This window comes from Hoplias malabaricus, chromosome 2 (genome assembly GCF_029633855.1).
Source record: "Hoplias malabaricus isolate fHopMal1 chromosome 2, fHopMal1.hap1, whole genome shotgun sequence".
In the NCBI taxonomy this organism is placed as follows: Eukaryota; Metazoa; Chordata; class Actinopteri; order Characiformes; family Erythrinidae; genus Hoplias; species Hoplias malabaricus.
Genome location: NC_089801.1, coordinates 62,439,111 through 62,465,758, shown reverse-complemented (window position 1 = coordinate 62,465,758; position 26,648 = coordinate 62,439,111). Strand labels below are relative to the sequence as shown.

Below are 26,648 nucleotides of genomic sequence, written 5' to 3'. Positions count from 1 at the left end.
TAATGTCTTCGATTTCAGTGAGAAAGATAGTTTAGTCTGTGTGTAGTTTATTCTTGAACAAGGAATGATAAATTCATAGAACACAGGAAGCATAATATTAGTGTGTGAGAAAAGAAGTTAGTACCATTATATATATATATATATATATTTAACCTGCTAATATAAGATTAACCTGGTAAAGATCTTGTTCTCTGCATTTGTTTTTTTTGTGTTGAAGAGATGAACGACGCTTAATGAAGGTAGGAAAAGACTCAGAGATTTTGGAATCAGTAAAGAGTCATTAATTCATTGTTAATGGAAAGAGAAGTGAAGTGACTCTAATATTTGTGTTGTCTTTAGGTTCAGAAACGTAGGTTGACTATTGGTCCCTTGTGATCATTTCTACTCTAAAACATCTACTGAGACACACTGTTAGTGAAGTGCATGTATATAACAGAGGAAAAGTAGCAGAGATATGAGAACTATAACCACCTCTATTAACATAACACACATCTAATGTTAGTTAAGTAATCTTAGTGAAGTTAAAGTTTTACAAAGTTCTGTGTCTGCAGTATGGTAAGATCAAATTTGAGATACTGCTGTCCCTTAAAACAGCTTTTCATAATTAATAAAAATGTAATATAATTTTCTGATCATCCAGGTTTCTCATGAGTTTTCTTAGAATGGCTATCCCTGTTCCTCTGCCAATTCTGCTCTTCATTTTTGGTGAGTTACAGCAGCCACACCTCATCAGATGTAATTTACACTGTTTACAATTATTAGTTTCTTACCCCAGTTCCAATTAAGTTGGGGTGTTGGGTAAAACATAAATAATAACAGAATACCGTGATTTGCAAACCCCTCACTTAAACTGAGCTCTATTCTGTAGAAACAAAATTTGTGTGAGAATTTGTGTTAGAAACAAATTTGAAGTGCATGCGTTCTGGATCCTTTTTACCTTGATCTGGCACTGTTCTCAATGGCAATTTATAACTGAGTATAATCCATTCTCCCTGAACCTTGTGAACAGCACAGTCAAACTTCGCAGCAGAACCAGTCACAATATCTAGTTCAGTTAGGATTGGGAAACTCAAAGTAAAACTTTGAGGGAGTAAAACTCAAAGGCAGAATCAATTTGAAACTTCTTTTTTAGGTAGGGCTGGGACATCTCCAAACAGTGGCTCTTCTCCCAGCATGAGTTCTGTTTTAGGGAAAACAAATTAATCTGCCAAAATCTTACAAAGTTACAAAGTTATATAAATACACATGTTCAAAGGTGTTCCACACAGTGTGGACTTTACCACACTAAGATCTGATGTTACTGAAAAAAATTCACTTACCAAAATTTTACTTTTAATTTTTATTTTACATGACAGTAAGTGCATTGTTGACCCTTAACACTCCATGTGCACTTACTGGATCACCTCAGTCTCTGTGTTCCCTTAATTCATTATTTACAAATTAAGCAGTGTTTTTGTTAAGAGAGCATTGGACCACATGGACGTAGTAGAGCAGGTGCAACAAGGGAAGGAGGGTCAAGGGACTGCTGGTCTATGTAAAGCATTCAGTAAATCAATGTTGCCTGAGAGAAGGTGAATGATTACTAGATTATTTGAGACCAAGTAAGAGAATTACAGTACCTAACAGCAGCCTCTCAATAAAATATATATATATATATAAACACTTTTGAGTCACCAACCCACCTACCTGTGTATGTTTTGGACCATGGTCGGATACCAGAGCACCCGGAGGAAACCCACGCAGACACAGGGACACAGACAGTCACTCGTAGTGAGACTTGAACCCACAATTGCCAGGTTTCTGACAGCTTGGGCAGAAATACTTTGGTTGTTTGATTGTTGCAGCAACTGTCCGGGGCCGGTCTCAGACGATCTTGGAGGTGAAGATGCTGAATGTGGAGGAGGTCCTGGGCTGGTGTGGTTACATGTGGTCTGCGGTTGTGAGGCCAGTTGGGTGTACTGCCAAATTCTCTGAAAAGCCTTTGCAGATGGCTTTTGGTAGAGAAATGATCATTGAATTCATGAGCAACATCTCTGGTTGATATTCCAGCAGTCAGCAGCTCAATATTTGAGAGAAAAAGCCTGTTTTTTTTCTAGAAAAAGATTTAGATCTTTGCGGTCAGCTCATGAAAAACATGAGCAAAAACAAAAGTGTATTTTTGTTTATTATAACAATAATACACTGGATAAGATGTGAAATATCCTAGGCCAAAACATTAGAAGTTCATATAGAGTCCTCCCTCCTCTCTTTCTACCACCCCAACCACTAAAGCTGCTGTTGTCATCACAGATGTTTTGAGGGAGAATGAAATGTAGTTTATCCAGGACATGGTTTTAACATTAGTTAAATGGAAAAGCAGAGTTTTAAATTCCCAGTGTGCAAAACTAACCCTGCACGAGTGACTGTGATTCCATTGGCTGCAGCACTGAATAAGCAAACTCAAGCAAAGGAGATTCTGTCTCAAACAATTCACCTGCCTTCTAATTCTAACCATATATCATAACATTAGGTAACAGATCTTGCCCAGATAAGATTGAACACAATTTCAGGGTGCAAAACTGGTTCATACAGCTGCTGTGCACCTAGCTAACCCCATGTCTAATGTGTGATTCTACATTTGGACGGTCCAAAGTCTGTCTTATTGTCCCTCCATCCCTCTGGTTACATAGTGGAGTGACTCTGACCTGCAGCAATGATGCTAATCCACCTCCAGAGTGTAACTGGTTTAAACGGATTAAAGGAAATTCATTTGTAGCAAAAAGAGAGAACCACACAATGAACAGGATTTGCTCTGTGAACAGTGGAGAATACAAGTGCAAGTGCAGTAATAAACACGGAGAGAAATACTCTGAAGCTCTGACACTGAATGTTTTGTGTAATAAGTGAATATTTTTACATATTTACAATATTTATGGTTGTATTTTTTATAATTTTTTTGTCCTTTGATGATTTAATCACTCACAGCTGTTTTTCTCTAATGCTTAGAGAAAGTCCTACAAAGTCTGTCTCATTGTCCATCACTTTCTCTGGTGAAACAGTGGAGGACAGTTCAGTGACTCTGACCTGCAGCAGTGATGCTAATCCACCTGTGCAGAACTACACCTGGTTTAAAGTAGGTGAAACCTGACCTGTAGGATCTGGACACAGCTTTACACTGAACTCCAGAAGCAGCGGATGGTACTACTCTTTCACTCAGAATGAACTTGGGTCATTATTGAAGGTATTTTTTTTTTAAATGCATCATGTCTTCATTTTCTGACAGTCTGATGGCTTTCAATAGAACATATAAAACATTTTTTTTTGTTTTCTGTCCCTGTGACTCTCATCAGAAAAGCTGCATGTAGTGGTTGGAGTTGGAGTCTGTGGAGCTGCAGCTATGATTGCTTTTGTTTTCATGATGTGGTAAGAATGAACATGTGTATAAATATGTGTGTTCTGATACATTTACATTTAAAAATAGCACAAAAAGTAAGGAAATGTGTTTGGTAGATTATTACTTCGTTGTAACAAAGCTTCTTGGCAATAAATCTTATACCGTTAGAAAGCCTGTTAATTCCCTTTTTAAATGATGCCACATTTGTAAGGAACATGCATTTGTGGGATGAGTAGTAGAGCTGAGTGTAGGTAATTTTCTTTTTGTGCTAAGTTTATTTTTTACGTTTTTCTTATGTAGCAATAATATTCAGTAAAAAGTAACAGAAAGGCACAAAATAAAGTATGATAACAATTTCCAACATTATAATGATCAATCATGAAAGAGTCACACTGATATATAACTCACTCTTTTCTAAAAGCAAGGGGAAGAAAAAGAAGAGAGTGATGGAGGATTATAGTGGTGTCAAACAGATGAGCTGTTTAAAGACAGCTGTTGGACTGAAGCTGCACAGTGCTGTGTTTCTGCTGCTGGAACTGATCTGATTGAACTCCTGAGGGTCTTGTTTCTTTGTGTAGTGGGTAGTGGGTTAGAGCAGAGTAAAAAAAAAATTCAGAGGTGCGTTTTGGCCATTATATAAATATATATAAATATATATATATATATATATATATATATATATATATATATATATATATTTAATGGCCAAAACGCACCTCTGAATTTTTTTTTTACTTATTATTTTACTAATTATTTTATATATATATATATATATATATATATATATATATATATATATATTTATATATATATATAACTTTATGAACTTTGACATTATGTATATATGTATATATAACCTATCCTGGCCTGCTTAATTCCATTGTGTTGGTGTTTTGGTTAATTCTGCTATGTTAAGGAAATAGCATCATTCAATGATCTTGATTATGAACTTAATCTGATTTAAAAAGATAATCATATGTAAATGTTTGTAAATGGCCCTTAATACTGGATGAGCAGGTGCTCAGAAAAGTATTGGCTATATAAATAGTATGGTGTTGTATCAGGAAAAAAAAACTTTCTGTTCCTAACAGATTTCATAGGAAGAAATAGTGTTATGTCGCTATGACAACTTAAAAAAAATTAAGCTGTTCGGAAATGGAGAGTGTGGGTTTTTAAGTGTAGCAATCACTTCCTTTTTTTCTTAAATAAAAAAGGTGGTCACAGCATCAGTTTAACACCAGTTCTAAGTTATAAGTGATATATGAGCAGAAGGGAAAGATGGATAAAGAGTCAGATGAGTTACTAGAGCTCCAGATCTCAGTCAGTGATGGACCTTATTATAAGCCAACAGTAGATGACATCACCACCACACTGACCACAAGAGCACAGATGTCTGAGTGTACAGAAAAAAAGGAAATTCTAGGAAAACGTAGCAAAAAAATAGAGCTATTGATCATCTGACATGATTCAATCTCTATACAGACAGATGAGGAGAAAAGAGTAAATTCACTGATTAAATACATGTTCATAATCTCACTACTGCCTTAGTATTCTACAATATTCAGTTTTTTTATAATCTACAATTTCCAGTCAGATAGTTTAATCTATGTCTAGTTTACATGGAATATGGAAGGATAAGTGCAGTAAAACAGGAAGAACAAAGTAAAAGTTATACTTTGTTATACTTTGTTTGTTCTTTGTGTTAACGAAGGTAGGAAAAGGCTCCAAATGTGTTTTTGAAATCAGTAAAGAGTCATTAATTCATAGTTAAAAGAAAGAGAAGTGACTTTAATATTTGTGTTGTCTTTAGGTTCAGAAATGTAGGTTGACTATTGGTCCCTTGTGATCATTTCTACTCTAAAGCATCTACTGAGACGCACTGTTAGTGAAGTGCATGTATATAACAGAGGAAATGTAGCAGTGATATGAGAACTATAACCCCCTCTATTTAGACTAGTTTATGTCTGTTCATGTGGAATATGTCTGCTACTGCAACCCTGCAGTTTCCTTCAGGATCCACAAAGTGTTCTCTCTATAACTGTAGAAACACTGCTATGTAACACACATCTAATGTTCAGTGCAGTAACAGTGTTTAACTCAGAGCTCTGTGTCTGCACTATGAACATGGTTCTGCAGATTTAGAGGTGTTACTGAGACTTGAAAAAGTAATGTGTCTTTTCTGATCATCCAGGTTTCACTGATGGTTTCACTCAGAATGTCTCTCACTGTTTCTCTGCTGTTTCTGCTCTTCATCTCTGGTGAGTCAGAGCTGTCACTCCTCATCAGATATAATTTCCACTCTGTAAAGTTAGGAGTTTATTATTATATATCATCCTTTGGGGCTGTGTTACAGAAATGTCCAGTCTTTAGTCCTGACTCTAGATCTGACAAAGTCAAGATAAGATTTTATACAATTTTTTTACAGCAGTGAATCATGTCTTAATTTAAGGCAGTTATGTAACCTCTCACTCTTCTCATTCATTCATTATCTGTAACCCTTATCCAGTTCAGCGCCGCGATGGGTCTGCAAGGCAGAAGTACTTCCAAAGACAGAGCAACGGGAGACATGGCTTTCTCTCCGAGGTTCCTTGACTTCCAGAGACAGAGCTGCGGGAGACACAGCTCTCTCTCCCTGCGGTTCATCGGCTCCCAGAGACGGAGATGCAGCAGCTCTTGTTTTTCTTTTGTTTTTCTTTTTAAATTAGATGAGTAAATAATTTTAATCAAGCACAGTGTCAGCATTTTCAGCATAATCGTTTCATATCAGGCACTCATTATTATATCTGGTAATATTTGTATTAGTTTGTTTTCCAAAATAAAGGTCTCTGTGAATTTAAAATCTGTTTGAGGAGATTAAAATGAGTTATATCCTAGACACAGAACAGTAATCTGAGTGGCCTGATGGTGGACCAATAGTGGTCTACAGTCAGTGGTGTGCCAATCTTTTTATGCCAGTGGACGGATATATGCTCGCTGTCTGGGTAGTGCTGGTTGATATGACCACAAGCCAGTAACACAGTTCATTGAACATTTTACATCAATTATGATTAATTAATGATTATTAAATTTGTTTGCCCTCATAATTTACTGACAACGATTCTACTATAAATATGGTGCAGTGTTAAACCTGAGATACGTGTTTTCTAATGTTGCTAGGAGCTTCTCAGTATGTTTTTTAAATTTTTTATTTTTATTTTTTTTGAGCCATGCACTGTTCATATTTGGTGACATTCTGTGCTTCTTGTTGAAACAGACTGGTGGGACTAACTTTGGCTGAAACTGTTTTTGTCAGTGTTTACATTTGTCTCCTTTATGTTCAGTGTTGTCTTAACTAAAGTCTTGTCCAAACGACATTCAGTCATTATCTTTAACCACTTCTCCTCGTCCAGACAACAGACACAGTTTATTCCTTTGGTTCAAGCTGCTCAAAATGCTCTGTTGGCCTCTTTGTTTAGGTTCTCCTCCATGATGCTTCCATGTGGCAGAATAACTTGAATACATACACGGCCATGTAGAATTAAAGGGACAGTACATGAACACAGAGTGGTGGATATTAATGGGATAAAAAATAGAAAATTAATTAATTAATTCATTCATTATCTGTAACCGCTTATCCAGTTCAGGGTCACGGTGGGTCCAGAGCCTACCTGGAATCATTGGGCACAAGGCAGGAATACACCCTGGAGGGGGCACCAGTCCTTCACAGGGCAACACACACACACACACACACCTACGGACACTTTTGAGTCGCCAATCCACCTACCAACGTGTGTTTTTGGACTGTGGGGGGAAACCCACGCGGACATGGGGAGAACACACCGAACTCCTCACAGACAGTCACCCAGAGTGGGAAACGAACCCACAACCTCCAGGTCACTGGAGCTGTGTGACTGTGACACTACCTGCTGCGCCACCGTGCCGCCACAAAATAGAAAATTATTTTTAATAAAAAATAAAAAAAATAATTTAATAAACTATCAAAAGAAAACTTGATATAATTGATTTAGGCAAGATTACATTGCTAAGAAGAGAATGTCATGTTCCCAGCTGCTGTGAACCTGATTAACCTTATGTGTAACATGGTAAAGTTTCATTCTGCCTCTAGATGGCCCAAAGATCCTCTCAGTGTCCATCGCTTTCTTTGGTGAAACAATGGGGAATAATTCAGTGACTCTGACCTGCAGCAGTGATGCTAATCCACCTGTGCAGAACTACACCTGGTTTAAAGAAGGTGAAACCTCACCTGTAGGATCTGGACACAGTTACAGTTTTATAAAGAACTCCAGAAGCAGTGGATGGTACTACTGTTTCACTCAGAATGAACTTGGGTCTAAAAAATCAGCTGCAGTTCCTGTCAATATGGAAGGTATTTCAAGAAATGCATCATATATTTTAATGTTTCATGGCAGCTTGGCAATTTTTGACACAACATTAAAACATTTGTTTATGTTCTTTTTTTCACTCATCAGAAAACTCTCTAATCCTGTATGTGGTGGTTGAAGTTGGAGTCTGTGGGGTTGCAGTGATTACTGCTGTTGCTTTCATTATGTGGTAAAAATAGACATTTGTTTAAGTGTGTATGTTCTGATAAATTTGCATGTTCCTTTATGCAGCAACACTATAGAGAAATATAAAACATTTAAACACAGACTGAGATATAACAATAGAATTTCTAACAATATAATGATTGATCACTAATGAATCACGCTGATACATCACTCACTTATTTCTAAACACAAGCAATAAAAAGAAGAGTGTGAAGAACAGCGTGGTGGAGGATCATGATAATATCTATCAGGTGAGATGTTTAAAGCTGTTGGAGTGAAGCTGCACAGTGTTGTGTTTCTGTTTCAGGAACTGAATGATTTAACTCCTGAGGGGCTTGTTTCTCACCTGCTGAGTTGATGTTTAGAGATTAGAGTGATGGTGACATCCCACCCTTCTCCTTGATTTTGAGACAGCACTGTAAATGTGAAATACACTCTGTAACTGTAAGAGAAATCCAGTAGCAAAACTATCAAACCTATCAAAACTAATTAGAAGAGTACATTTTGAGGGTAGAATGTAAGCAGAAATTGTAGAAGCAAGTTGTGTGCTATGACTGGAGACCTTTGTTTAAAAAATTTATATTTTAATGTTTATTACATTCATTCATTGTCTGTAATCGCTTATCCAGTTCAGGGCCGTGGTGGTTTCAGGGCCTACCCAGAATCACTGAGCACAAGGTGGGAAAGCACCCTGGAGAGTGTTTTATTTCAGCATAGGACACCAGACACTCTTACATAGGGACATACATTCATTCACATTCTAACACCCGCTGGCACTTGAGTAACTAATCAACTGTTACAACAAAATTAAAATGTACAGTACATTTCCATGAAGATACTGTTGCGTCCAGACTGTTTGTTTATAAATGTAAATGCATGTGTTGCTCATTGAAGAACCTTCTTTTGAATTGAGAAGCAATCATTTCTGCTCATCTCCTCCAAACCAAGCTGTGCATGAGACAACTTCAATCAGGGGATGTTTAACCTGAGTTGCCACAATCAAAATTATACTTTGACTGTTTAATATAATTGAGAGGCCTCAAATTGCGGCTTATTGTGTTCTCTAACCCCCTTCTTTCCAGAACTATGACCCTATGGCTGATGACAACACATTTACAGCTCTTGAGCCTGTGCCCAGGTCTTCTGATAACATGTATAGCTCAGCTGCAGTAAGTCTCTTCAAAAACACACTTCACTCAGACATTCAGATTCATGAAGAACTCCTACACACCTCAAATGTCTCCTGCTCTGCTTCATTCTGTCTCTCTCTCAAACAGATTGCCCATTCCAGTTCTTCTGATGATCTGTACACAGCTCTGGATCCTCAGTCCCGCTCCCCTGATTACGACACTCTAGCAGTGAGTCAATCCTCTTCTACTGAGAACTGTTTAGTAGCTCTTTAAGACACAGCAGAGTCTCCACTGTGGAGTCTCCTTCACCACCACTTGAACAGCTTTACCTTCCTCATCAATGGAGCTTCTACTGGGACGTGTGTGTTTCCTTTGATCTTATATTGATTTTATGCATGTTTTTGTCTTTCTCTACATCCCTGCTAGAGACTTCACCTTCTATTTCTTCTTTTTTTGACTTTTGCTTTTATCAGCATACTAGGTTCTTGTTCCATTTATGATTTATTATTTTATATAAAACTATTAGTATATATTATAGATGTTTAATACTACATGTATCAGCTTACATACGTTGTGGGTAAGGTTTGGTTAAGATTGACTGTGTTTCATTTATTCAGAATGTCAGTATCTAAACACAGAGAGAGAGAGGTGTTGACTGATGCTGTTTACAAAATTATGGTATAAGTTTAAATACATTAAAAGCTAGAGCTGGTCTTTTTCTGTTAGTGTCCAATTTTTACAATGAAATTTCAGAGTGAATTTGACAGCAACATGAAATTACAATGCACTCATTATTTGAAGAGAAAACCTCATAACTTTTTTAAACATGAATTTTCTAGCTAATTTCTAAGTAGCCTTAGATAATGAGGGGTGGGGGGATCGGTCTTCTGTAGTGGGGTGACCATATTGTGATTTTCAAAAAGCATTTGTAATATTTCATGTAAAGTTAAAAAGCTGTACGGATAAACTCTAAATAAAGATAAAATCAGAAATGGTCAGATTTATCAGTGTATTCGTGTGGTGAAAAAAAAAGGTGATCACAAAGATTGATAAAAGGAACCATTATAATGGCAGCTGCGTGAATATAGAATTACAGTACTTTTATATTCATAGAATATAAACTGAGAACTAGAATCTCACTCACTATCATGTGACAATGTGAATTTGTCATTGCTGTCCGAATGTGAGTTTCATCACATGCAAAATTATTACAGAAGTCCCACCAGAGAAGTGAATCCAACCTGAATGGGGATATAGATGTGATATATTCTGTGTGGTTTTTGATGGTTTTAAATAAGAATAGGTTTTAAATACTGAGAACTGGTGTAGGATGTGAATTAAGCAATCAAAGTTCACTTCCCCTTAAAACTCATGTGATCTCAACTGATTCCTCTTTATCTTCTGCAGTTGGCTGAAGTCAGTATTGTGACCAAACACAAAGCAGGAAAGACACTGTCAGTAAAAATGTAATTCCTTTTCTCATTAATATTAATGTGTAGAGGTAAAGCAGAAAGTACAAACCTATCAGATTCTAATTCAGTATGAGTATAATTACAAAGTTTACAACCACCTTTGGCTATGAAAACCAGTGGTGGCCAGGCCTAGTTACACTTCCTAAGCTACAATTTAACATTTTGTATTGTGGGAAGTGTTTGGTTAAAGATATACAATATTCATCTATGGATCTGTTACTGAGACATATTGATTTTCACTGATTTTACATTTGTTTTATCCATGTTACTTCAGTTAAAACTCTTTCAGTTATACTTTTTGTTTGCTTTTTCAAGTTTCATTTATTTTATTGTCATATTGGTATTGAGTTATATATTTCTTTGTGTGTTTTTGATGTTTTCTGAACTGCAGGATATTAAAAGTACTGTTTAAATAAACATAGTTGGTGTTTAGCTAATCTCCTTTGATGCTACTTTCTTCCAGTGCTCAACAAGTAATCTCTAATATTCTGTGTTAATCATCTGTAGAATTAAACAAACACACAAAGCTACTACATTTTCAGAAAAAAAAATATTTATTATTTATTCTTATGCCCTGTGAAGGACTGGTGTCCCCTCCAGGGTATATTCCCGCCTTGCGCCCGATGATTCCAGGTAGGCTCTGGACCCCCCGCGACCCTAAATTGGATAAGCGGTTACAGATAATGGATGGATGGACTTAGCATGTTACACCAGTTTTTAGCAGCAGTTTTTTGCCTTACCCTTCCAGGCTTCATAGGGAACAGTAAAAAAAATTTTCTGAGAAGCTAAGTTCTAAGAATTAGCATGCTGTATCAGCTTTGACCACAAGCAGACAAACTCCGTACATTGTCACTGTAAAGGCACAAGGACGTTGGCCATCATGCAGCAACAGGACAGAAATTTTGCTCTTCCTTATTATAAATGTGTGAATTAATCTTGACTTAGGAACACACTTTCAACATTTTTTTTTTCATCTTAACCTTCCGGGCATCTGTAAGACTAATGTAAGTGAAATCAGAGCAGAAGAGAAAGATGGATGAAGAATCAGAGGAGTTATTAGAGCTTCGGATCTCAGTCAGTGATGGATCTTCCCTAAATTCCTTTAAATGGCAGTACAAGCCAAAACTACATGACATCACCTCCACACTGGATGGGCTCACCACTGAGGCCTGAGTGTTTCGAAGAAAATGAAATTCTAAGTAAATGGAAAGGAAATAGACCTGCGGGTAAGTTCTTAAATCTCTCTAAAGAGAGACAAGCAAGAAAGAGCATCTCACAACAGCCATAGTATTTTACAATATACAACAGTTATTTCAATATGTAATGTTTTTATAAAGTACAATTTTAATGTGAAAGAACATCCAGACTATGTCTAGTTTATACGTGATTTAAGAAGGACAAATATAGTGGAAACATGAAGAACAATATCAATGTGTGCGAAAATAAGTTGGCCATACTTTTACTGCATGTGATTTACCTCTTTTTCTCAGCATTTGTTCTTTGTGTTGAAGAGATGAACGACGCTTAATGAAGGTAGGAAAAGACTCAGTGTTTTTGGAATCAGTAAAGAGTCATTAATTCAATGTTAATAGAAAGAAAAGTAAAGTGACTCTAATATTTGTGTTGTCTTTAGGTTCAGAAATGTAGGTTGACTATTGGTCCCTTGTGATCATTTCTACTCTAAAGCATCTACTGAGACACACTGTTAGTGGAGTGCATGTGTATAACAGAGGAAATGTAGCAGTGATATGAGAACTATAACCCCCTCTATTTAGACTAGTTTATGTCTGTTCATGTGAAATATGTCTGCTACTGCAACACTGCAGTTTCCTTCAGGATCCACACAGTGCTCTCTTTATAACTGTAGAAACACTGCTATGTAACACACATCTAATGTTCAGTGCAGTAACAGTGTTTAACTCAGAGCTCTGTGTCTGCACTATGAACATGGTTCTGCAGATTTAGAGATGTTGCTGAGCCTTGAAAAAGTAATGTGTCATTTCTGATCATCCAGGTTTCACTGATGGTTTCACTCAGAATTTCTCTCACTGTTTCTCTGCTGTTTCTACTCTTCATCTCTGGTGAGTCAGAGCTGTCACTCCTCATCAGATATAATCTCTACTCTGTACAGTTAGGAGTTTATTATTATCCTTTGTGATCATTTTAAAAATGTCCTATCATTACTCCTCAAGATCTGACAAGATAATAATTAAATCTTATTCATCATTTTAATCTGTATTACAGAAGCAAATCCTCTCTTAGACATTTAGTGAACTTATCTGTCCTAACATAATCTTATCTCAGGTAACTCTACACAGCTCTAAGGAGGTCTGTCATTAAATACAGCTATGTTCATTAAAAATAAAATACATTTTAAGTTAGTTCTTAAGAGTAAAAATCTATGAAAAATAATGTGCTTAACTGAAGGTGTGAAATATTTAAAAATCCTCCAGTTTCCAATTTAGTTTTGGTCAACTTCATGCAAATAAGCAGTGACACTGTCTAGTGATTACTAGTCAGAAGTGATTTTCTCACGTTTCAATGGGCTCGGTTCATGTTAAAGATTTGTATTGCTGCATTTACATAAAAGCCAAGGGGAAGCTGATCTCAGAGTTGTATTTGCGCTTAGACTTTAGTGGAATTTCAGTTAAAAACAGAGGGCTGTTAGAAAAAAAGAGAGTCTGATTTTATATAATGATCATAATGTAGCACGTATCTCTCAGAGATAGATAAGTTATAATCATCAAATTAAAAGAAACAAACACTTGAAATATATCAGTCGGTGTGTAATGAATGAGTATAATATACAAGTTTCACTTTTTGAATGGAATTACTGAAATGAATCAACTTTTTAATGATATTCTAATTTTATGACCAGCACCTGTATGTAATTTCATACCATTCAGTTCAGCTGTGTGCAGTTTGGGACAGGGCCAATGACTAACGTTAACTTGCTGCATGTTTAGAGATTTCTCACAACCTGAACACAGCTAATATTAACATTCACTAATTCTCAGATCCTCCTCAGCTTCCCTACCAGTTATATACAAGCCTCTTTCATAACTGCAATTATCCGTCATTGTTATCTGTTATGCTCTCGTTACTGACCTCAAGCCCAGCACTGGCCAACACTAACTTTATAAACCAGACTCTGACGTGAAGCGGAGGTCAGTGAAGCTGAAGATTGGAGCAGCTCTATATTTGAACAGACGCCTTATTATTATTATTATTATTATTATTATTATTATTGTTGTTGTTGTTGTTGTTGTTATTGTTAATAATAATAATAGTAATAATAATAATCTAACATGTTCTTATCAAACTTGTCAAATCTGATGTGATTCTGTGTGTCTAATTTTATTCAATGATCATTAATGTAATTCATGGAGAATCTGTTTCCTTTGATAGAAGCAGGTCACCCAAGCACATCAGAGCCAGAGTGTTATTACTTTAATACAGCGATTTTATCTGGAATAAAATGGCACTCTGTTCGCACAGCTTTCTTTTTATATTCTCAAACTTTTTGTTTGTTTTAAGAATCTAAAGTTGTAGACGATGTTTCTGTAACGGTTGGCTCTGGCGCTAGGTCGTCTCTGGCCACTAGATCCTCGGAGCTAATCACACTCATTTTTTTTTAAAAAAGACTTAAAGTCCCAAAGATTCTCTTAAGTGCTGTGACTTTGTCTCGACCTGAGCTCTAAGACACAGTCTAAGACACTAGCAGGCTTTTTTTTTCGCATTTCCTCTCAACTTTTTCTCTCCTTGAGCTATTGAGACTCTTCCTTGTCTGGAAACACAGACACACACTCAAACGGTACCTGTCTAGTGTGAAGGAAGACAGCGGTTCCTCTCTTCCTCAGATTTCTCCTGCTTATTTATATTTTTCCTCGATACTTTCCATTAATTTTATTTATTTTAGCCTTTTCCCAATCGGGTGGATTGGGTTTCAATAAACACGTTCCTTAACTTTGTGTCACATTAATTTTTTTTTACCAAGTTTAAACTTTTCTGAGATATTTGTGTATTTTCTTTACTCTTCTGTAATTCTCATTTCGTCACTTGAGCCTTGATTAGATTTTATTCAGAAAGCCTACTCTTAGCTGTGTAAAAGCCTTAGTCCTGATAATTTGCAAAATTCTGTTTTGTTTTTGCAGCGGTTGCTGAGAGAGAGTGGAGTGTGAATTACAGCCCTAAATCTGTCTGTGCTCTAAAGGGATCTACAGTAACCATGGGCTGCACTTACACATATCGAAAGGGTCACTCAGTCCAAAGAGCTTTCTGGACCAAAGACCTGTCTGTAAATGGTGAAGAGCCTCCTGATCTGTTAAATGACCCAGAGTACAGAGACAGGGTTCAGTTCACTGGAGATAAACAACACAACTGCACCCTCAGACTGAGAGATGTGACAGAAAAGGACCAGAGTAAATACTACTTCAGATTTATAACAGATCAGACTGGAGGAAAGTATCAAGGTGAAGATGGAGTTGATCTCTCTGTCACAGGTAAGTTCCATCAGCATAAATAAGACACTGTACTTCATTCACTGGTGAACAGGATTCCTCCAGCAGTTCTGTAAGAGACCTACATCAGTCCTTCACACCACACCTGAGAAAAACACTGCTTAGTCCCGGAGGAGCAGTGTTTACACAGCATTTCAGAGACACAGTGGTGATCTAGGATCAGATGAATCTGAATTAAGGAGAATTACCCTAAGTTTATATTACACCTATTCATATACATATAGGAAATGTACTTAATACTTGAGTATGTACTTTAAGTAAGAGTTAATGTACTTAAAATATGAGGAGATTCAGAGTGAAACACAAACATGACAATGTTTGATGGTTAAATTCACATGGCCTTCAGTGAGCCCCTCATTAGAATTATTATTGTGCTTTATGTAAAGTGCTGAAGTTTCATCTGCAGCATTGCTTTTAATTCTTCTTTTTTTCAGAAACATTTAAAACACCAGTAATTTATTGATTCTAAGGTGAAGGATAACACAGACAATTTTCTGTTGTTTACAGATCTGCAGGTGGAGGTTCCTGAGACAGTGACAGAGGGAGATAAAGTCACTCTCACATGTAAAACCTCCTGCAGTCTGACTGACAGTCCAACATTCACCTGGTACAAAAATGGACATGGTTTATCCTCCAGAACTGACCAGCTCCACCTGCAGTCGGTCAGCAGGGAGGATAAGGGCAGATATCACTGTGCTGTACAGGGTCTGAACTCTCCTGAGGTCACTCTGAATGTCAGATGTAAGTACAGACTCATTTCTTTCAGTCTCAGAAAATAAAGAAACTGAGGGTTGGTGCTGAACTGTAGCAGTAATTTCTCTTTAAACAATAATAAATCTATGAATGAAAGACACAGTTACAGAAATTCTCCAGAGTTCACTGAAATATCTGCAGGAGAAGCTTTAAATCTGAAAATGATGAACACAATGGAAAACAACAAAGAGTTTCTTTTATTTTTATACTTAGAAAATATTTGTATTAATTTTATTATTTGTGATTTTATCTTTATGTTTGATGCTATTTGCAATAAATGACTCCAAAACTATGAGAACCGATGTAGATCAGGGTTGGGCAATCTTATCCACAAAGGGCCAGTGTGGCTGCTGTATTTGAGTCCATTCAGGCCAGAACACCCCTGATTTCACTGCTTTAAATAGTTGGTCTCAGTAAAACATCTGATCATGTGACCTCCTGGTTGGTTTGAATAAAAACCATCAGCCACACCAGCCCTTTGCAGATAAGACTGCCCAGCCTAAGATTAATGTAATAATTAATATAGAGATTGTGGACCATTGCAGTGTTAATAAAAATACTTTTGAGATGTAATGAGTTTTTCTACCTCCAGACGGTCCAAAGAGTGTCTCAGCGTCCATCCGTCCCTCTGGTGAACCACTGGAGGACAGTTCAGTGACTCTGACCTGCAGCAGTGATGCTAATCCACCTCCAGAGTGTAACTGGTTTAAAGGAACATTGTTTTTACCAAAAGGAGAGAACTACACAATGAACAGGATCCGCTCTGTGGACAGTGGAGAATACAAGTGCAAGTGCAGTAATGAACACAGAGAGAAATACTCTGAAGCTCAGACTCTGAATGTTCTGTGTATGTTTTTTCACGTATTTAACATTTCTCAATGGTTATATTTTCTACAGATGCTATGCTCTATGATGATTAGATCACTCACTGCTGTTATTCTCTGATGTGTAGATCCTCCAAAGAGTGTCTCAGTGTCCATCCGTCCCTCTGGTGAAAAAGTGGAGGACAGTTCAGTGACTCTGACCTGCAGCAGTGATGCTAATCCACCTGTGCAGAACTACACCTGGTTTAAAGAAGGTGAAACCTCACCTGTAGGATCTGGACACAGTTACAGTTTTATAAAGAACTCCAGAAGCAGTGGATGGTACTACTGTTTCACTCAGAATGAACATAGGTCTAAAAAATCAGCTGCGGTTCCAGTCAGTATTGAAGGTATTTTAAAAAAGCATCATGTCTAATTGTTTAAAAAAAAGTCTGGTGGCTTTTGTTAGCAGCACGTATGAAACATTTGCTCTGATTCCTGTCTTCAGAAAGCTCTCTGATCCTGCATGTGGGGGTTGGAGTTGGAGTCTGTGGGGTTGTGGTGATTGTTTGTATGATGTGGTAAGAATGGACACGTGTTTTCTGATAAATTTACATTAATTATGTCCGTGTTATTAATAACAAATATCTTTTAAACACAGAATAAGATATATTAACTATAAGATATATTAACTACAGCATTTCTAACATTTATAATGAATAATCACTAATGAATCACGCCGGTACATCACTCAATTCTTTCTAAAATCCTGTAGGAGGAAGAAGAAGAGTGTGAGGAACAGAGTGGTGGAGGATCATGATAATATCTACCAGGTGAGGTGTTTAAAGACAGCTGTTGGACTGAAGCAGCACAGTGCTTCTTCTCTATCTCTCTCTCTCTCTCTCATATTTTATTTTCCGTCTCAATTGTAAAGTGTCCTTGGGTATGTGAACAGTGTTATATTAGTGCAACTTATTATTATTATTATTATTATGAGAGAGAGAGAGAGAGAGAGAGAGAGGCTGACTGATGCAGAGTATTATGTTTAAAACTGAAATATTTAAACTGTTATACAGGATGCCCCAAATGTAAGTAGAAAGAAAAGAAAGGAAACAACCACATAAAAGATGGTGATTCAATTCCTGAAGCCAGCTGTGGGGGTAAGGGTTAATCATAGCCTAACAGACTGTACTCTTCCCTTACATCTTTTGTCTACTTACTTTAGGACACCCTGTAGTATAATCAGCTTATGTACATTGTTTTAGAGCTAGAGCTGATATTTTAATACTTGCATTCAATATTCTTGATATAGTTAAAGCTTTACTAGTTCTTTGGCTAATGTTGCTGTTTTTCTCTTAGTGTTTCATTGTAAACTTTCAGAGTGAATTTGACTTGTTTTCATCAGATTCAGTAACATGTACAACACTGGTTAGGTTTTAAACAAATGTGGTTAGAAAAGCCTTAATCTAGTGGTTCCCAAATTCTAATCTGCAGCATCCCATTTTTTAGATGAGAATATTCATAAAACAGAACTGTAACTTCCATCATATCTCAGTTAGGGAAATTCAGTTTGTACGGCTCTGTTCCTCTTCTGCTGAACTCCTCTCCTGAAATAAGAAGATGAATCCCAGACGTCATTGGTATGACTAGCCACAAAGCAGCAGAGACACTGTTAGTAAAAAATGTAATTCCTTTACTCATTAATATTAATGTGTAGAAGTAAGACAGAAAGTACAAACCTATCCAAATTCTACTTTAGTACATGTACTTGAGTATGTTTAATCCCAAAGACACAACTGGAAACATCTTATTGGAGAGGGATGTGGTTAATGATCCAATGAAGGGCTGTTTCTCCCCTTCTAGTAGCTAGGTTTTCAAATAAACTAACTAACTAAATAAATAAATAAAACACCAGAGGATTTGTGTCTACAGCCTGGAACGTCAACGCCTGCTAAAGAAGTCAAATCCTGATTTTCCACACCATGCCATATGTAATCGTTTCTGCTGTTCTCCAAAGAAGCCATCAATTTGTTAAAAGGTTTAACCCACATTTAAACCTTTTATTTAAATTCTTAAATACCAATGGTGTTAAGGAAGAACATTCTTTTGAACAGCTTTTCTATTGTTAGCTTATGTGTGATGTTAATGCTATTTTTAATTTCTGAAATAAAAGTGGTTTCACAAGTAATGAACTGTGTACATATTTCATGAGTCAGACGAGTTACTAGAGCTCCAGATCTCAGTCAGTGATGGACCTTATGGTGCAGTGGGAGTTGAATTCCTCTCTAAATTCATCTAAATGTCAGTATATGACAAGAGCAGATGACAGCACCACCACACTGACCACAAGCTGAACTCACCACTGAGGCCTGAGTGTTCAGAGGTAAAGGAAGTTCCAATGAAAGAAAATAGATCTGTTCATCAGTCACTCAATATCTGTACAGACAGACGAGCAAGAAAGAGTAAAATAACTGATTAAATAGATGTTCATCATTTCACTACTGCCTCAGTGTTCTACAATATTCAACAGATCTTTCAATGATGTTTTTGTGATCTCCCATTTTAATGAGAAAGAGTTTAGTCTATGTCTAGTTCATAAGGAGGGACAAACAGAGTGAAGACAGGAAGAACATGTCAGAGTGTGTATGAAAATAAGTCAGCAACACTTTACCCACATATAGTTTAACTCTATATTTTCTGTATTTGTTCTTTATGTTGAAGAGATGAACGACGCTTAATGAAGGTAGACTCAGTGCTTTTGGAATCAGTAAAGAGTCATTAATTCATTGTTAATGGAAAGAGAAGTGAAGTGACTCTAATATTTGTGTTGTCTTTAGGTTCAGAAATGTAGGTTGTCTATCGGTCCCTTGTAATCATTTCTACTCTAAAGCATCTACTGAGACGCACTGTTAGTGAAGTGCATGTATATAACAGAGGAAATGTAGCAGTGATATGAGAACTATAACCCCCTCTATTTAGACTAGTTTATGTCTGTTCATGTGGAATATGTCTGCTACTGCAACACTGCAGTTTCCTTCAGGATCCACAAAGTGTTCTCTCTATAACTGTAGAAACACTGCTATGTAACACACATCTAATGTTCAGTGCAGTAACAGTGTTTAACTCAGAGCTCTGTGTCTGCACTATGAACATGGTTCTGCAGATTTAGAGATGTTGCTGAGCCTTGAAAAAGTAATGTGTCATTTCTGATCATCCAGGTTTCACTGATGGTTTCACTCAGAATGTCTCTCACTGTTTCTCTGCTGTTTCTGCTCTTCATCTCTGGTGAGTCAGAGCTGTCACTCCTCATCAGATGTCAAGTCAAGTCAAGAGAATTTTATGGTCAATTCTGCATATGTACAGGACATACAAAGGATTGAATTTACGTTACTCTCCTCTCCAAGATGCAGTAATATTTAACAACAAATAGACTAAATTCAACCAAGCTAAGTATATAAATATATGAAAGTGTACAAACAGAAGACAAGTGCAGGACACACGATACCAGGAGCTCACTGATAGACATGAGTCAATGGGACACTGACTGAAGACAATAACCTGATTTGGAGGTAGGATAATGGATGTACAAGGCAGAGTAGACAATAGTGCAAGATAATCGTATAACATTTAAATAAAGTGAACAAGTGCATACCTATTGAAAAAGTCAGTTAGGGAGAGAGTAATGTAATCTCCACTCTGTAAAGTTAGGAGTTTATTATTATATATCATCCTTTGTGATTGTTTTAAAAATGTCATGTCTTTACTCCTCAAGATCTGAAAAGACAAAAATATAATGTTATTCATCATTTTAATCTGTATTACAGAAGCCAGTCCTCTCTTAGATGTTTAGTAAACTTATCTGCTGTTCCTCCCAGTCATGCCCCAGCAGGGCTCACTGTCATTGCCCATGTGAGAAAAATGTCCCCATAATGAGCACCATCCAGCACCCCTTATATTGTCTCCAAGAATGTCAGGTACTCATTCACCAAACCAAAGGTGCAGGGAAACTACCCTCTCATCCACTGGAGAACACCCCAAAGTATAGGTGATGAGCCGAGGGGCTATGAGTAAACCTGTTCCTGCCCTTTGCCTCTCACCTCAAGCAACTCAAGAGTAAAACAGCAGATAGGTTCCAGAGCCCATGCTACCTGTTGCACCACCATGCCGCCCCTTCATGCATGTTACAGAATAATCTTTCAAAAAATGTTTTGAAATTAAAAACAATTAAGTACGCTGAGCACCAGCCTACACAACTTGTTTTCATCAAGTATAAAAACATAGGTTCACTCTGTTGATTGTCTGCAGGAATCTAAGATCCTAAATCTTTATGAAGTTAGTGTTACTTCTAGACTCTTCAAAATGCTTATGTTTTGTACCTCAGCTGTTGTAAGTATCTCTTCAGAAACACACTTCACTCAGACATTCAGATTCATGAAGAACTCCTACACACCTCAAACGTCTTCATGTCTCCTCCTCTGCTTCATTCTGATTCTCCCTCAAACAGACTTTCCATTCCAGTCCTTCTGATGATCCGTACACAGCTCTGGATCCTCAGTCCTGCTCTCCTGTGTATGAGAATCTAGCAGTGAGTTAATCCACTTCTACTGAGGACAGTTCTTTACAGATAAAACTGGGATGCATGATTGCTTTGGACTTGTATTAGTCTTATTTATTTTCTTCCTTTCTTTCATCTGCTTTTTCTGTTCCTTATTAAGTCATCTGTATATTCTGTGCATATGTTCCTGTTCCTGTTACATGTCAGCTGTGTGTTTCTTTCCTTTCAGATGACCAGAAAGTAAAACTGCTCAAATGAAAGAGTTCGTCCCATCAAATAAGAGAGAGAGAGAGAGAGAGAGAGAGAGAGAGAGAGAGAGATGCTGACTGATGCAGCATTAGTTCACATTGGCTATGTTGTGTTCAAAACTGAAATATTTAGGTTAAATACACAAAAAAGAAAAGAAACACCCATGTGCAGATGGTTGATCCAATTTTAGAAAGATAGTGATCCAATTTTAGAAAGAAGTTGTGTGGGAAAGGGAATCATGGCCTAAACTTCTTTGCTTACATCTTGTGACTAATATTGATTTCCCAGTATTTTTTAAGTGTGTTTCCTTTCTTTTGTGTCTTCTTGCTTTAGGACATTCTGTAGTATAAACGGCTTAAGTACATTGTTTAAGAGCTAACACATACAAATCTGCTTTTTTTTCAATGTTTCCCCCATGGTTAAAACTCAGTGGTTAATGTTGCTATTATTCTCTTTTTGTTTTTACAATGAAATAACAAAGAATTTGTTGGCACTTTGAATTCCCACAATACACTTATCATTGCAAGTAAACACCTCAAATAACTTTGGGAACCACTGCCTTAATCCACATGATTTACATAAAAGTAGCCAAGCAACTAGTAGCCACAATTTTGAAATGGTCGCAATCATTTGGTTCAGCCCATTTTTGGAGTTTTGCATGAAATTATGTAATGTATGTATGTTTTGCTTTTTTTCTTTGTTTTTGTTGTTGCAATGCAACACAAAGGAAATAAGCATGTGTATAACAAATCATGTTTAATTGCAATCATTTTCTTATCACAAGTTTTAAGTGATATGAGAGCAGAAGGGAAAGATGGATGAAGAGTCAGATGAGTTACTAGAGCTCCAGGTCTCAGTCAGTGATGGACCTTATGAAGCAGTGGGAGTAGATAGACTCTATAAATTCCTCTAGATGGCGGTATAAGCCAACAGTAGATGACATCACCACCACACTGACCACAAGAGCGCAGGTGTTTGAGTGTTCAGAAAAAAAGGAAATTCTAGGCAAATTTAAAAATAGAGCTGTTGATCATCTGACATTGTTCAATCTCTATACAGACAGATGATCAGAAAAGAGTAAATTCACTGAATAAATGGAACATGTTTATCATCTCACTACTGCCTTAATATTCTACAATATTCAACATTTATTTAAATATTCAAAGTTTTTATCTACAATTTCCAATCAGAATTTTTAATCTATGTCTAGTTTACACTGGAATAAAGAAGGATATGTGCAGTAAAGCAGGAAGTTAGAAAAAGACTCATTAATTCATAGTTAATGGAAAAAGAAGTGAAGTGACTCTAATATTTGTGTTGTCTTTAGGTTCAGAAATGTAGGTTGACTATTGGTCGCTTGCGATCATTTCTACTCTAAAGCATCTACTGAGACGCACTGTTAGTGAAGTGCATGTATATAATGAAAAGTTAGTTTAGTCTATATGTAGTTTGTCCTTGAACAAGGAAGGATCAATTCAGAGAACACAGGAAGAGTAATATTAGTGTGTGTAAAAATAAGTCAGCACCATTATATCCATATATAGCTTGAGAGATTAACCTGATAAAGATCCTCTTGTTCTCTGCATTTGTTCTTTGGGTTGAAGAGATGAACAACGCTTAATGAAGGTAGGAAAAGAGAAGTGAAGTGACTCTAATATTTGTGTTGTCTTTAAGTTCAGAAATGTAGGTTGACTATTGGTCCCTTGTGATCATTTCTACTCTAAAGCATCTACTGAGACGCACTGTTAGTGAAGTGCATGTATATAATAGAGGAAATGTAGCAGTGATATGAGAACTATAACCCCCTCTATTTAGACTAGTTTATGTCTGTTCATGTGGAATATGTCTGCTACTGCAACGCTGCAGTTTCCTTCAGGATCCACAAAGTGTTCTCTCTATAACTGTAGAAACACTGCTATGTAACACACATCTAATGTTCAGTGCAGTAACAGTGTTTAACTCAGAGCTCTGTGTCTGCACTATGAACATGGTTCTGCAGATTTAGAGATGTTGCTGAGCCTTGAAAAAGTAATGTGTCATTACTGTTCATCCAGGTTTCACTGATGGTTTCACTCAGAATGTCTCTCACTGTTTCTCTGCTGTTTCTGCTCTTCATCTCTGGTGAGTCAGAGCTGTCACTCCTCATCAGATATATTCTCCACTCTGTACAGTTAGGAGTTTATTATTATACAAACCGGATTCCAAAAAAGTTGGTACACTAAACAAATTGTGAATAATAACTGAATGCAATGATGTGGAGATGGCAAATGTCAATATTTTATTCAGAATAGACAGATCAAAAGTTTAATCTGAGTAAATGTAACATTTTAAAGGAAAAATATGTTGATTCAAAATTTCACAGTGTCAACAAATCCCAAAAAAGTTGGGACAAGTAGCAATAAGTGGCTGGAAAAAGGAAATGGAGCATATAACGAATAGCTGGAAGACCAGTTAACACTAATTAGGTCAATTGACAACATGATTGGGTATAAAAAGAGCTTCTCAGAGTGTCAGTGTCTCTCTGAAACCAAGAGGATAAGAGGATCACCAATTCCACCATTGTTACGCTGTGTTACCCAGCGTAAAATAGCAAAGATTTTTAAGTTATCATCATCAACCGTGCATAACATCATCAAAAGATTCAGAGAATCTGGAACAATTGCTGTGCGTAAGGGTCAAGGCCGTAAAACTCTACTGGATGCTCGGGATCTCGGGGCCCTTAAATGTCCCTGCACCTCAAACAGGAATGCCACTGTCAAGAAACTAACAGAATGGGCTCAGGAATACTTCCAGAAAGCATTGTCAGTGAAAACAATCCACCGTGCCATCCGCCGTTGCCAGCTGAAACTCTACAGTGTAAAGAGGAAGCCATTTCTAAGCAAGCTCCACAAGCTCAGACGTTTGCACCGGGCCAGGGGTCTTTTAAAATGGAGTGTGGCAAAATGGAAGACTGTTCTGTGGTCAGATGAGTCACGATTTGAAGTTCTTTATGGAACACTGGGACGCCATGTCATCCGGACCAGAGAGGACAAGAATAACCCAAGTTGTTATCAACGCTCCGTTCAGAAGCCTGCATCACTGGTGGTATGGGGTTGCATGAGTGCTTGTGGCATGGGCAGCTTGTATGTCTGGAAAGGCACCATTAATGCAGAGAACTATGTTCATGTTCTAAAACAACATATGCTCCTCTGTCCCCAGACGTCTGTTGAGTGTTGTAAGAAGAAGGGGGGATGCCACACAGTGGTAAAAAATGGCCTTGTCCCAACTTTTTGGGGGATTTGTTGATGCCATGAAATTTTGAAACAACATATTCTTCGCTTAAAATTATACATTCTCTCAGTTTAAACTTCTGATCTGTGATTTGTGTTCTATTCTGAATAAAATATTAGATTAGAATGCATCATTGCATTCAGTTTTTATTCACAATCTGTTTAGTGTCCCAACTTTTTTGGAATTTGGTTTGTATAATCTTTTATATGTGTACTACATGTAATCCTAGCTGAAATGATGCACATGTGCACTTAGTATACACATTACTGGAGTTTACTGTCCTTCAGAGGAAAACATCATGGATCTAATTCACACAAGGATACACAGTCAGACCTGCAGAGCTATTAGTTGGATTATTAACATATTATCAGGCTGTGTAAACATGACCAATGATTAAAGAAAAACATTATGAATGTATAAATGCTGAGTAACAGATGGACTGCAGTCTTTAATTATAGAACTTCAAGATACTTTATGGTCAGTGGAGCTGATAAAATTGATAACAATATTTCCTGATACATATCACATATTTGTTTACTACTAGACTCTTTATGCATTTTGAGGTCTGAGCGTTTTTTTTTTTACATCAATTAAATCAAAACCCAAGTGTGCTAAATTTGTAAAACCAAAGAAATTGAGTGAGCTTGGATTTTGTTATTACCTTTTTCCACTCTCTTTACATAGAAATGGAAGAAAATGATGATCTCCATGGTATCAGAGTTTAGACATCATCATCATCATCATTTTCTTCTCCGCTTCTCCATTTCAGGGTCGCGGTGAGAGTTTAGACAGTGGTATTTTATTTCAAAATGAAACACTTTAAGACAAGCAGTATGATTTTAAAACGGTGACCCTGCTGATAATATTTTAGTTTTGCAAGGCCTCAATGTGAACTAAACTACAGATTAAACTTACTTTTGTTCCATTCATAGAAAATGAAATCCATGCAGAATCTGCTTTCCTGAGACAGAGACAGTTCACTCATCAACAAAGCACATCAGGACCTGTTATTAAGCAGGTCATATCTAATGATTATCAATAAAAGGCATCATTCACGATTGTAACCAAAAAAAAACAAACAAACAAACAAAAAACAAACACTTTATAAAATTTTCATCATCATTTTCTGCTCTCTAGTCTGTTTGAATGCACAAAATCAGTCCAATGTGTTTAAGATATCTCAGTGGCTGTAAATGTGTAAAACAAGACCTCCAATGTAGGACAATGGAGAGACCTCCAAAATTTGAAAAGCACAAACTGAGATTTTGCTCTATTCCTGCTCCATAGGTGTGTAATATTGACTTAATAGTGACTTGTTTTTGCTGTTTTGGCTGTTTATGAAAAAGTCTCCAAACGCGTTAGACAAGTAAATGCATTACAAAAAAGTGCTACAAAACTACAAAACTAAACAACTCTAGTAATGAGTTTCACTGGTAATTCAAACATTGAATAAAAACACACAGACAGGTTAAATTTCTTCCACGTACAAACAGTCATTTTTTTCCTCAAACACACTGTTCCACCTACAAAGACACAGTTCCTAACATTCCTAAATCACCTCATTATTCACCAGCATCTCTATAATGCTCAGTTAATTTAGTACATTTTCATTAACATTATCTTCTAATATTATCTTTATCCAAAATATGAAAAACACAAATTTACAAAACATCCATCCATCCATTATCTGTAACCACTTATCCAATTTAGGGTCGCAGGGGGTCCAGAGCCCACCTGGAAACATCGGGCGCAAGGTGGGAATACACCCTGGAGGGGACGCCAGTCCTTCACAGGGCAACACAGACACACATTCACTCACACCTACGGAGTCGCCAAATCCACCTGCAACATGTGTTTTTGGACTGTGGGAGGAAACCGGAGCACCCGGAGGAAACCCACGCGGACACGGGGAGAACACACCAACTCCTCACAGACAGTCACCCGGAGCGGGAATCGAACCCACAACCTCCAGGTCC

At 37.0% G+C, this 26,648-nt stretch overlaps 1 protein-coding gene across 1 annotated transcript in view; it reads left to right on the top strand.

The window, feature by feature from the left end:
* Positions 1 to 26,648, top strand: part of LOC136677750 (sialoadhesin-like) — a 77,758-nt gene that overhangs the window by 41,783 nt on the left and 9,327 nt on the right. The window contains exons 12-15 of the mRNA XM_066655362.1: positions 2,741 to 2,875; positions 7,479 to 7,720; positions 15,765 to 15,783; positions 16,388 to 16,642. Coding sequence (XP_066511459.1) covers positions 2,741 to 2,875; positions 7,479 to 7,720; positions 15,765 to 15,783; positions 16,388 to 16,642 — 651 coding nt within the window. The remainder of the gene's footprint in view (positions 1 to 2,740; positions 2,876 to 7,478; positions 7,721 to 15,764; positions 15,784 to 16,387; positions 16,643 to 26,648) is intronic.